The sequence below is a fragment of the Entelurus aequoreus genome, linkage group LG02 (assembly GCF_033978785.1).
Source record: "Entelurus aequoreus isolate RoL-2023_Sb linkage group LG02, RoL_Eaeq_v1.1, whole genome shotgun sequence".
Classification (NCBI taxonomy): domain Eukaryota; kingdom Metazoa; phylum Chordata; class Actinopteri; order Syngnathiformes; family Syngnathidae; genus Entelurus; species Entelurus aequoreus.
In genome coordinates, this window is record NC_084732.1 from 15,206,058 (window position 1) to 15,218,498 (window position 12,441).

Below are 12,441 nucleotides of genomic sequence, written 5' to 3' on the forward strand. Positions count from 1 at the left end.
TTCCGCCCGAATGCAGCTGAGATAGGCTCCAGCACCCCACGCGACTCCAAAAGGGACAAGCGGTAGAAAATGGATGGGATGGGCCATATGCACTAAAAATCCAGTGGCGTTTCTCACCTAGGCCTTCAGTCATGTCCTACTCAGTCCCACTTCAACTCTCAAAATACCGTAATTGATGTCACCGCATGGACACGGCGGGAGATACCACACAGAAAACCCACTTGCACACTACTGTGTATTGAATCCCCTCAACAGTGTACAAAAACGGTCTATTTTTCGCACATTTGACATTCAATAAACCCCCGTTTCAGCCATTAAAACATCTTACGTGGTTCCTTCCAAATGAAAAGAATTGTACAAAACTAGAGATGTCTGATAATATCGGGCTGCCGATATTATCTGCCGATAAATGCTTTAAAATGTCATATCGGAAATTATCGGTATCGGTTTCAAACAGTAAAATGTATGACTTTTTAAAACGCCGCTGTGTACACGGACGTAGGGAGAAGTACAGAGCGCCAATAAACCTTAAAGGCACTGCCTTTGCATGCCGGCCCAATCACATAATATATGCGGCTTTTCACACACACAAGTGAATGCCAGGCATACTTGGTCAACAGCCATACAGGTCACACTGAGGGTGTCCGTATAAACAACTTTAACACTGTTACAAATGTGCCACACTGTGAACAAACAAGAATGACAAACACATTTCGGGAGAACATCCGCACCGTAACACAACATAAACACAACAGAACAAATACCCAGAACCCCTTGCAGCACTAACTCTTCCGGGACGCTACAATATACACCCCCACCTCAACCTCCTCATGCTCTCTCAGGGAGAGCATGTCCCAAATTCCAAGCTGCTGTTTTGAGGCATGTTAAAAGAAATAATGCACTTTGTGACTTCAATAATAAATATGGCAGTGCCATGTTGGCATTTTTTTCCCATAACTTGAGTTGATTTATTTTGGAAAGCCTTGTTACATTGTTTAATGCATCCAGCGGGGCATCACAACAAAATTAGGCATAATAATGTGTTAATTCCACGACCGTATATATCGGTATCGGTTGATATCGGTATCGGTAATTAAGAGTTGGACAATATCGGAATATCGGATATCGGCAAATAAGCCATTATTGAACATCTCTACTTTATATATATATATATATATATATATATATATATATATATATATATATATATATATATATATATATACACATATATATATAATTATTATTATTATTATTATTAAAAGCCTAAAGCCTAGTGGTTAGAGTGTCCGCCCTGAGATCGGTAGGTTGTGAGTTCATACCGAAGACTACAAAAATGGGACCCATTACCTCCCTGCTCGGCACTCAGCATCAAGGGTTGGAATTGGGGGTCAAATCACCAAAAATTATTCCAGAGCGTGGCCACTGCTGCTGCTCACTGCTCCCCTCACCTCCCACGGGGGTGGAACAAGGGGATGGGTCAAAATGCAGAGGGTAATTTCACCACACCTAGTTTGTGTGTGACTATCAGTGGTACTTTAACTAACTTAACTTTATTTGTCTTCTAGTCCTCCAGTGATAATGGTACTTGTATATCACGGAGGCGAGGGTTAGCGGACGTATACATTGCGTTGAAGACACCTTAGTTTTTTGGTCGTTGTTAAATTTGCCCGACACAGTTAGTATTAAATATGACGATAGTACTAAAAGCTCTACCGTTTATATTGCGCAACCCCAATTTGCAAGAGTGCTTCTTTGGTTCCTTTTGTGGCACTCATGCACCGCCTGGTGTTGGCCACTAAAAACACAGAAAAAAACAACATTTAAGATGAATTTATTCACTCCTTAAGTTGTGACATTTTACACAATGTGGGCAAAAACCCCCAAAAAGCAGCTGAATTGTGAACAAGTCCATTTCTTGATGTTTGTTTAAACGTCTTTGGAAATTGGAATATTTTGCCTTCTTTGTTGCTCCCGTCCGTTTGTTGTCACATGACCACTGTTAGCCAATCCCAGTAGAGTTAGTCCTTCCTTCATATGTTGGTGGTGGAGTGCGTGCTGGAAGGGCGGTCCGTGCGGCAGCGCGCCTCCGAGCCTCTGGGGGGCGCCGGGCTCCCCAAGCGCCAGGTGAACACCTGCCCGCAGGCCTGGCGGAACTTCTCCGACAGGAAGGCGTAGAGGACGGGGTTGACGCAGGAGTGGGCGTAGGACAGGCAGTGGGACACGATGCGAAAGGCGAAGGAGGCGTCCGTCAGCGGGAAGGTGCCAAACTCCGCCCACATGGTGATCACATGATGGGGGATCCAGCAGATGGCGAAGGCGGCGATGACCAGGAGCACCGTCTGTGTCGTCTGCGGGGATCAAACACACCCACGTCGGACTTTGCGCCTTTTTCATTCACCACGTCTCAGGGTCAAGGGTCAGGAGAGGGCGTGGCCTTAGCAACAAACCGAGTCATGTGACGTGCAGTCGTCTTTGTGAGGACTATTCTTAGTCCGCTGTCTAAATATTTAGCGCTGACCCTCTGCTGTAAACTGATCTGGGACCTGCTCAGGCTCCTCGTCTGCTCTCTGTCAAGACATTCATCTTTTTGCCTCCTGACAAAGTTCGAGTTGTTCCACCTCTGAAGTGTTTGACTTTAGAGGTTACACCATCTGAGATCCTTTCAAGCAGGGAATTGTTTTGGGGGCCACATTTTCAGAAAGTTAAGCCCTTCACTATTTGTCTATTTTTTTTTATTATATATATTCCTGAGAACCAACGTCCTCTACAGAAGACATTTGATATTGGTCTATTTATTTAGTCAGCACATTCTGCTGTTTTTTGAAGGACCTTCTGCAAAAAAAAGCTAGTCAAAGATCATTTCTATGACAGCATTTAGAGAATCTGCTGCAAAAATGTTTGGACATGAACTCACGAGCTATACAGAGGCTAATTTGTGTGTTTGTCACAAAAGCTTTTTAATGACGCTAATTTTTTGCTTTTGAATTTTGTGAACTGATTTTTTTTTTTCAACAAATTATAACAATTTGTGTCTTTAAAATGTCAGTGTGTTGAAATTCCGTGTTTTAAAATTCAGTGTGTAAAAATTCAATGTTTTAAAATTCAGTGTATTAAAAATGTAGTATGTAAAAATTTAGTGTAAAAAGATTCAGTGTAAAAAAAAATTCAAGGTAAGAAATCAGTGCTAACTAAGTCAGTGTAAAAATATTTAGCGTGAAAATATTCAGTGCAGAAAGATTCAGAGTAAAAAAAATTCAAAGTAAGAAATGAGTGTAAAAAGATTTAGTGTAAAAAAATACAGTGTAAAAAATCTTTGTGAAAATTCAGTGTAAAAATTTTAATGTACAAATATTATGTGCAGAAAGATTCAGTTAAAAAAAATCAAGGTAAGAAATAAGTGTATAAAAATCAGTATAAAAAGATTCAGTGTAAAAAGATTCAGTGCAGAAAGATTCAGTGTAAAAAAATAATTCAAGGTAAGAAATCAGTGCAAAACTAATTCAGTGTGAAAATATTCAGTGCAGAAAGATTCAGAGTAAAAAAAATTCAAAGTAAGAAATGAGTGTAAAAAGATTCATTGTAAAAATTCAGTGTAAAAAATGAGTGTAAAAAGATTCAGTGTAAAAAAATACAGTGTAAAAATATTTGTAAACATTTTAATGTACAAATAGTATGTGCAGAAAGATTCAGTTAAAAAAATCAAGGTAAGAAATAAGTGTATAAAAATCAGTATAAAAAGATTCAGTGCAGAAAGATTCAGTGTAAAAAAATAATTCAAGGTAAGAAATCAGTGCAAAACTAATTCAGTGTGAAAATATTCAGCGTGAAAATATTCAGTGCAGAAAGATTCAGTGTAAAAAAAATTCAAAGTAAGAAATAAGTGTAAAAAGATTCAGTGTAAAAAAAATACAGTGTGAAAAATAATTGTGAAAATTCAGTGTAAAAATGTTTATGTAAAAATCTTATTTGCAGAAATATTCAGTTAAAAAAAATCAAGGTAAGAAATAAGTGTATAAAAATCAGTATAAAAATATTCAGTGTAAAAATTCAGTGTGAAAATTCAGTGTAAAAAGATTCAGTACAGAAAGATTCAGTGTAAAAAAAATCCAAGGTAAGAAATTAGTGCCAAAACTAATTCAGTGTAAAAATATTCAGCGTGAAAATTCAGTGTGAAAATATTCAGTGCAGAAAGATTCAGTGTAAAAATTCATTGTGAAAATTCAGTGTAAAATTGTTTGTGTAAAAAGATTATGAAAGATTCAGTTAAAAAATCAAGGTAAGAAATCAGTGTATTAAAATCAGTATAAAAAGATTATGTGTAAAAATTCAGTGTAAAAAGATGCAGTGTAAAAATTTTGTGTAAAAATTTTAGTGTAAAAAGATTCTGTACAAAAACATTTGGTGTAAAAAAATTCAAGGTAGGAAATCAGTATAAAAAAAAATCAGTGTAAACATTTTGTGTGAAAATTCAGTGTGAAAAAATTCAGTGCAAAAAGATTCACTGCAAAAAGAGTTAGTGTGTAAACATTCAGTGTAAAAAGGTTCATTTTTAAATTCAGTGTAAAAATATTCAATACAGAAAGGTTCAATGTAAAAAAAATTCAAAGTAAGAAATGAGTGTAAAAAATTCAGTGTAAAATTATTCAGTGTAAAAAAAATCAGTGTGAAATTTCAGTGTAAAAATGTTTGCGTAAAAAGATTATATGCAGAAAGATTCAGTTTAACAAAATCAAGGTAAGAAATCAGTGTAAAAAGATTTGTGTGAAAATTCAGTGTAAGAAAATTCACTGCAAAAAGATTCACTGTAGAAAGAGTCATGGTGTAAAAATTCAGTGTAAAAAGATTCAGAGTTTGAATTCAGTGTAAAAAATGGATGTAAATAATGTTCGTCTTTGTCACAAAGGTGACTCTGAATTTTTTGTGTTTGAAATTTAAAAATAAGCACCAACTAAATATACTGCAGAAGAAGAGACTCATAAATAACTGACGAAAAATAAACGTACATACAATAATTATGTTGTGCTGAAATAAATAAACTACATTAACAATGAATGTTTCTTTACTAAAAACAAATTCACCATTTTAGTCATATTTTTTTGCACTGAAGAAACTTCTCAATGACTTTGGCTCCAGATTTCTTGTTTGTTTGATATTGTCCTTACTGCCACAAGTGGTGGTAAAGTGTATTACAAGTGTGTTACAATTGAGAAACAGATATGTTTGGGTTAAGAAACACTGCTCAATAGAACAGGAGCACCTGGGAGTTTTTAGGAATGTGTTGCAAAAATTTTAGTTTTGAACTCGGTTAAGACTTGTTTTTTTTGTTGCGGCCTAAAAAGTGTCAATACTGTAAGTATTGTACTTATTGCGCACCAGCTGTTTGATTGTAACGTGCAACTTAGTCGTAGTTTTCAAGAACAAATTTGGAGGTGTTGAAATCGGCATGTAAAATTGCTAATGCTAATCAGTAGCATGTCAATAGCCAAGCCAATTAGCATTAAGCTAGCCCATTTTTGAAAAAGTAGAGCCTTACAGATACTGTTTTGGTTAAGAAACACTGCTCCATACAACAGGAGCACCTGGGAGTTTTTAGGAATGTGTTGCAAAAATGTTTGTTTTGAACTCGGTTATGATATGTTTTTTGTTGCGTCCTAAAAAAATGTAATACTGTAAGTATTGTACTTATTGCGCACCACCTGTTTGATTGTAATGTGTCGTAGTTTTCATGAACACATTTGGAGGTGTTGAAATCGCCCTGTGAAATCGGTGTAACGTGCAACTTAGTCGTAGAATGTGTTGCAGCATTTTTAGTTTTGAACTCGAATATGAAGTGTTTTTTTTGTTGCGCCCTAAAAAGTGTTAATACTGTAAGTAATGTACTGAATTTACTGACAGTACCACTAAGTGAAATTGTACTTATTGCGCACCAGCTGTTTGATAGTAACGTGCAACTTAGTCGTAGAATGTGTTACAAATATTTTTGTTTTGAACTCGGTAATGATGTGTTTTTTTGTTGCGCCCTAAAAAGTGTTAATACTGTACGGTTATGACAGGGTTTTTTTGTTGCGCCCTAAAAATTGTTAATACTGTAAGTATTGTACTCATTGCGCACCAGCTGTTTGATTGTAACATGCAACTTAGTCGTAGAACGTGTTGCAAATATTTTTGTTTTGAACTCGGTTATGACGTGTTTTGTTTTTGCATCCTAAAAAGTGTTAATACTGTATGTATTGTACTCATTGCACACCAGCTGTTTGATTGTAACGTGCAACTTAATTGTAGAACATGTTGCAAATATTTTTGTTTTGAACTCGGTTATGACGTGTTTATTTTGTTGCCCCCTAAAAAGTGTTAATACTGTAAGTATTGTACTCATTGCGCACCAGCTGTTTGATTGTAACATGCAACTTAGTCGTAGAACGTGTTGCAAATATTTTTGTTTTGAACTCGGTTATGACGTGTTTTGTTTTTGCATCCTAAAAAGTGTTAATACTGTATGTATTGTACTCATTGCACACCAGCTGTTTGATTGTAACGTGCAACTTAATTGTAGAACATGTTGCAAATATTTTTGTTTTGAACTCGGTTATGACGTGTTTTTTTGTTGCGCCCTAAAATGTGTTAATACTGTACGGTTATGACGTGTTTTTTTGTTGCACCCTAAAAAGTGTTAATACTGTAAGTATTGTACTCTTTGCGCACAAGCTGTTTGATTGTAACGTGCAACTTAGTCGTAGAACGTGTTGCAAATATTTTTGTTTTGAACTCGGTTATGACGTGTTTTTTTTATTGCGCCCTAAAAAGTGTTAATACTGTAAGTATTGTACTCATTGCGCACCAGCTGTTTGATTGTAACGTGCAACTAAGTCGTACAACGTGTTGCAGATAGTTTTGTTTTGAACTCAGTTATGACGTGTTTGTTGTTGCGCCCTAAAAAGTCTTAATACTGTACGTATTGTACTTATTGCGCACCAGCTGTTTGATTGTAACGTGCAACTTAGTCGTAGAATGTGTTGCAAAAATTAAAATTTTGAATTTGGTTATGACGTGTTTTTATTGTTGCGCCCTAAAAAGTGTTAACACTGTAAGTAATGTACTTATTGCGCACCAGCTGTTTGATTGTAACGTGCAACTTAGTCGTAGAATGTGTTGCAAAATGTTTTGTTTTAAACTCGGTTAAGACGGGGTTTTTTTGTTGCGCCCTAAAAAGTGTTAATACTGTACGTATTGCACTCATTGCGCACCGGCTGTTTGATTGTAACATGCAACTTAGTCGCAGAACGTGTTGCAAACATTTTTGTTCTGAACTCGGTTATGACGTGTTTTTTGTTGCGCCCTAAAAAGTGTTAATACTGTACGTATTGTACTCATTGCGCACCAGCTGTTTGATTGTAACGTGCAACTTAGGCATAGAACGTGTTGTAAATATTTTTGTTTTGAACTCGGTTATGACGTGTTTTTTTGTTGCGCCCTAAAAAGTGTTAATACTGTACATATTGTACTTATTGTGCACCAGCTGTTTGATTGTAACATGCAACTTAGTCGTAGAATGTGTTGCAAACATTTTAATTTTTAACTTGGTTATGATGTGGGTTTTTGTTGCACCCTAAAAAGTGTTAATACTGTAAGTATTGTACTCATTGCACACCAGCTGTTTGATTGTAACGTGCAACTTAGTCGTAGAACGTGTTGCAAATATTTTTGTTTTGAACTCGGTTATGACGTGTTTTTTTGTTGCGCCCTAAAAAGTGTTAATACTGTAAGTATTGTACTCATTGCGCACCACCTGTTTGATTGTAACGTGCAACTTAGTTGTAGAACGTGTTGCAAATATTTTTGTTTTGAACTCGGTTATGACGTGTTTATTTGTTGCGCCCTAAAAAGTATTAATACCGAAAGTATTGTACTCATTGCGCACCAGCTGTTTGATTGTAACATGCAACTTTGTCGTAGAATGTGTTGCAAAAATTGTAATTTTGGAATTTGGTTATGACGTGTTTTTTTTTTGTTGCACCCTAAAAAGTGTTAATACTATAAGTATTGTATTCATTGCGCACCAGCTGTTTGATTGTAACGTGCAACTTAGTCGTAGAATGTGTTGAAAATGTTATTGTTTTGAACTCGGTTATGACGTGTTTTTTTGTTGCGCCCTAAAAAGTGTTAATACTATAAGTATTGTACTCATTGCGCACCAGCTGTTTGATTGTAACGTGCAACTTAGTCGTAGAATGTGTTGCAAACATTTTAATTTTGAACTTGGTTATGACGTGTTTTTTTGTTGCGCCCTAAAAAGTGTTAACACTGTAAGTATTGTACTTATTGCGCACCAGCTGTTTGATATTAACGTGCAACTTAGTCGTAGAATGTGCTGCAAATATTTTTGTTTTGAACTTGGGTTATGACGTGTTTTTTTGTTGCGCCCTAAAAAGTGTTAATACTGTAAGTATTGTACTTATTGCGCAACAGCTGTTTGATTGTAACGTGCAACTTAGTCGTAGAATGTGCTGCAAATATTTTTGTTTTGAACTCGGTTATGACGTGTTTTTTTGTTGCGCCCTAAAAAGTGTTAATACTGTAAGTATTGTACTCATTGCGCACCATCTGTTTGATTGTAACGTGCAACTTAGTTGTAGAACGTGTTGCAAATATTTTTGTTTTGAACTCGGTTATGACGTGTTTTTTTGTTGCGCCCTAAAAAGTGTTAATACTGTACGTATTGTACTCATTGCGCACCAGCTGTTTGATTGTAACGTGCAACTTAGTCGTAGAATGTGTTGCAAATATTTTTGTTTTGAACTCGGTTATGACGTGTTTTCTTGTTGCGCCCTAAAAAGTGTTAATACTGTACGGTTATGACGTGGTTTTTGTTGCGCCCTAAAAAGTGTTAATACTATAAGTATTGTACTCATTGCGCACTAGCTGTTGGATTGTAACGTGCAACTTAGTCGTAGAATGTGCTGCAAATATTTTGGTTTTGAACTCGGTTATGACGTGTTTTTTTTTTGCGCCCTAAAAGTGTTAATACTGTACGTATTGTACTCATTGCGCACCAGCTGTTTGATTGTAACGTGCAACTTAGTCGCAGAACGTGTTGCAAATATTTTTGTTTTGAACTCGGTTATGACGCGTTTTTTTTGTTGCGCCCTAAGAAGTGTTAATACTGTAAGTATTGTACTCATTGCGCACCGTCTGTTTGATTGTAACGTGCAACTTAGTGGTAGAACGTGTTGCAAATATTTTTGTTTTGAACTTGGTTATGACGTGTTTTTTTGTTGCTCCCTAAAAAGTGTTAATACTATAAGTATTGTACTCATTGCGCACCAGCTGTTGTATTGTAACGTGCAACTTAGTCGTAGAATGTGCTGCAAATATTTTTGTTTTGAACTCGGTTATGACGTGTTTTTTTGTTGCGCCCTAAAAGTATTAATACTGTACGTATTGTACTCATTGCGCACCAGCTGTTTGATTGTAACGTGCAACTTTGTCGCAGAACGTGTTGCAAACATTTTTGTTTTGAACTCGGTTATGACGTGTTTTTTGTTGCGCCCTAAAAAGTGTTAATACTGTACGTATTGTACTCATTGCGCACCAGCTGTTTGATTGTAACGTGCAACTTTGTCGTAGAATGTGTTGCAAAAATTGTAATTTTGACCTTGGTTATGATGTTTTTTTTTTTGTTGCGACCTAAAAAGTGTTAATACTGTACGGTTATGACGTGGTTTTTGTTGCACCCTAAAAAGTGTTAATACTGTAAGTATTGTACTTATTGCGCACCAGCTGTTTGATTGTAACGTGCAACTTAGTCGTAGAACGTGTTGCAAATATTTTTGTTTTGAACTCGGTTATGACGTGTTTTGTTGTTGCGCCCTAAAAAGTGTTAATACTGTACTGTTATGACGTGGTTTTTGTTGCACCCTAAAAAGTGTTAATACTGTAAGTATTGTACTTATTGCGCACCAGCTGTTTGATTGTAACGTGCAACTTAGTTGTAGAACGTGTTGCAAATATTTTAGTTTTGAACTCGGTTATGACGTGTTTTTTTGTTGCGCCCTAAAAAGTGTTAATACTGTACGGTTATGACGTGGTTTTTGTTGCACCCTAAAAAGTGTTAATACTGTAAGTATTGTAGTTATTGCGCACCAGCTGTTTGATTATAACGTGCAACTTAGTCATAGCACGTGTTGCATATATTTTTGTTTTGAACTCGGTTATGACGTGTTTTTTTGTTGCGCCCTACAAACTGTTAATACTGTAAGTATTGTACTCATTGCACACCAGCTGTTTGATTGTAACGTGCAACATAGTCGTAGTTTTCATTAACAAATGAAAAAATTGTAGTTTTGAACTCGGGGTCCAGTAAGGTGTCATTCCCGAGCCGGATTTGGCCCCCGTGCCGCCAGTTGAATAGCACCGCTTTAAAGCGCTTACCTTTTGCTTGGCGTGCTCAGACTTCTTGGACATGGTCTTCATCTTCTTGTGAAGATGACAAAGAACCTGAGGAGGAACAAACGGTCAAAGTTAATGTGGAATAAAAAGGTAAACAAAGACAAACTAACCCTGAAGTAGCAGCAGCTGATGAGCAGGAGCGGGACCACGAAGCCCACCAGGACCATGGAGACCTTGTAGGCGTGCCGGCTCCGTCCGGACCAGCGCTCCCAGCAGAAGGTGCTGTTGGGCGCGCTGGGGTGCTCGGCGAGGACCTGGTGCTGGGCCACCGGCAGCGAGCACACCAGAGACGCGGTCCAGATGACGCCGACGCCCACCAGCGCGTTCCGGCGGTTCCGGACGCCGCGGGCGCGCTCCGAGCGCACCACGGCCACGTAGCGGTCCACGGACATGGCGACCAGCGTGAAGATGCTGACGAGCACGCTGACGGACGCGAAGAAGTGTCCGAACCGGCAGACGAAGCCCCCGAACACCCAGTGGGGCAGCGAGTAGATTGTGGCGTGGAAAGGCACGCAGAGCAGCAGGAAGAGCAGGTCGGCCACGCTCAGGTTGCTGATGAAGATGTTGGTGGGGTTTCCCGGCCGCAACCCCACGGAACCCGCTCGTGCGCGCGACACCCTGCCCGTGACCAGCAGGACCAGCGTGTTGCCCACCAGGCCCACCGCGAAGATCAGCCCGAACAAGACCGGGACGACCACCGCTTCCGGACCGGGACCATCCTCTGACGCACCGGACCTGTTGGACTCGGACACTCCGGCCCACCCACGGGTGTCGTTTCCCGGTTGCAGCATGTCGCAACCCGACCGGAGCTGGACTCAGTCGAGAGGACCGGGACGCACCGAGTCCATGGTCCGTAACAAAGACGTCCGATTCCAAGAACTGTTTGACACACTCAAAGTTCACTCTGACATTTTCCCCTCCGCGCGTTTCAAAATAAAACAAAGCCATTTCAACATAAAAGCTCCCCTTTTAACCGAGACAGAAATGACATATACAGCATATTTACATGTAACACCTTATTCTTCTGGTACATTATTCTAGTGGTACATTATACTAGTGGTACTTTATATTAGTGGTACATTATACTAGTGGTACTTTATATTAATGGTACATTATACTAGTGGTACTTTATATTAGTGGTACATTATACTAGTGGTACATTATATTAGTGGTACTTTATATTAGTGGTACATTATATTAGTGGTACATTATACTACTGGTACTTTATATTAGTGGTACACTATATTAGTGGTACATTATATTAGTGGTACATTATATTAGTGGTACATTATATTAGTGGTACATTATACTGGTGGTACATTATATTAGTGGTACATTATATTAGTGGTACATTATATTAGTGGTACATTATACTAGTGGTACATTATATTAGTGGTACATTATACTGGTGGTACATTATATTAGTGGTACATTATATTAGTGGTACATTGTACTGGTGGTACATTATATTAGTGGTACATTATATTAATGGTACATTATATTAGTGGTACATTATATTAATGGTACATTATATTAGTGATACATTATACTGGTGGTACATTATACTAGTGGTGCATTATATTAGTGGTACATTATACTGCTGGTACATTATATTAGTGGTACATTATACTGCTGGTACATTATATTAGTAGTACATTATATTAGTGGTACATTATAGTAGTGGCACATTATAATAGTGGTACATTATATTAGTGGTACATTATACTGGTAGTACATTATATTAGTGGTACATTATATTAGTGGTACATCATATTAGTGGTACATTTTATTAGTGGTACATTATATTAGTGGTACATTATACTGGTAGTACATTATATTAGTGGTACATTATATTAGTGGTACATCATATTAGTGGTACATTATATTAGTGGTACATTATAGTAGTGGTACATTATACTGGTGGTACATTATATTAGTGGTACATTATAGTAGTGGTACATTATAGTAGTGGTACATTATACTGGTAGTACA

At 37.5% G+C, this 12,441-nt stretch overlaps 1 protein-coding gene across 1 annotated transcript; it reads right to left on the reverse strand.

The window, feature by feature from the left end:
- Positions 1-1,847: 1,847 nt before the first annotated feature.
- galr1b (galanin receptor 1b) lies at positions 1,848-11,315 on the reverse strand. The gene is made up of 3 exons (XM_062066769.1): positions 10,560-11,315; positions 10,432-10,497; positions 1,848-2,351 (listed from the first exon to the last, which is right to left on the reverse strand). The coding sequence occupies exons 1-3, from the start codon at positions 11,238-11,240 to the stop codon at positions 2,034-2,036; spliced, it is 1,065 nt and encodes a 354-aa protein (XP_061922753.1). The 5' UTR covers positions 11,241-11,315; the 3' UTR covers positions 1,848-2,033.
- Between the last annotated feature and the right edge of the window lie 1,126 nt (positions 11,316-12,441).

What these genes read in the sequence shown, in the direction of transcription:
- galr1b (XM_062066769.1), bottom strand. Translation starts at nt 11,240, where the DNA reads ATGCTGCAACCGGGAAACGACACCCGTGGGTGGGCCGGAGTGTCCGAG. An exon ending in TCAGCTGCTGCTACTTCAGG is followed by an intron (nt 10,498 to 10,559) that starts GTTAGTTTGTCT and finishes GTTCCTCCTCAG; the next exon opens with GTTCTTTGTCATCTTCACAA. An exon ending in CTGAGCACGCCAAGCAAAAG is followed by an intron (nt 2,352 to 10,431) that starts GTAAGCGCTTTA and finishes TGATCCCCGCAG; the next exon opens with ACGACACAGACGGTGCTCCT.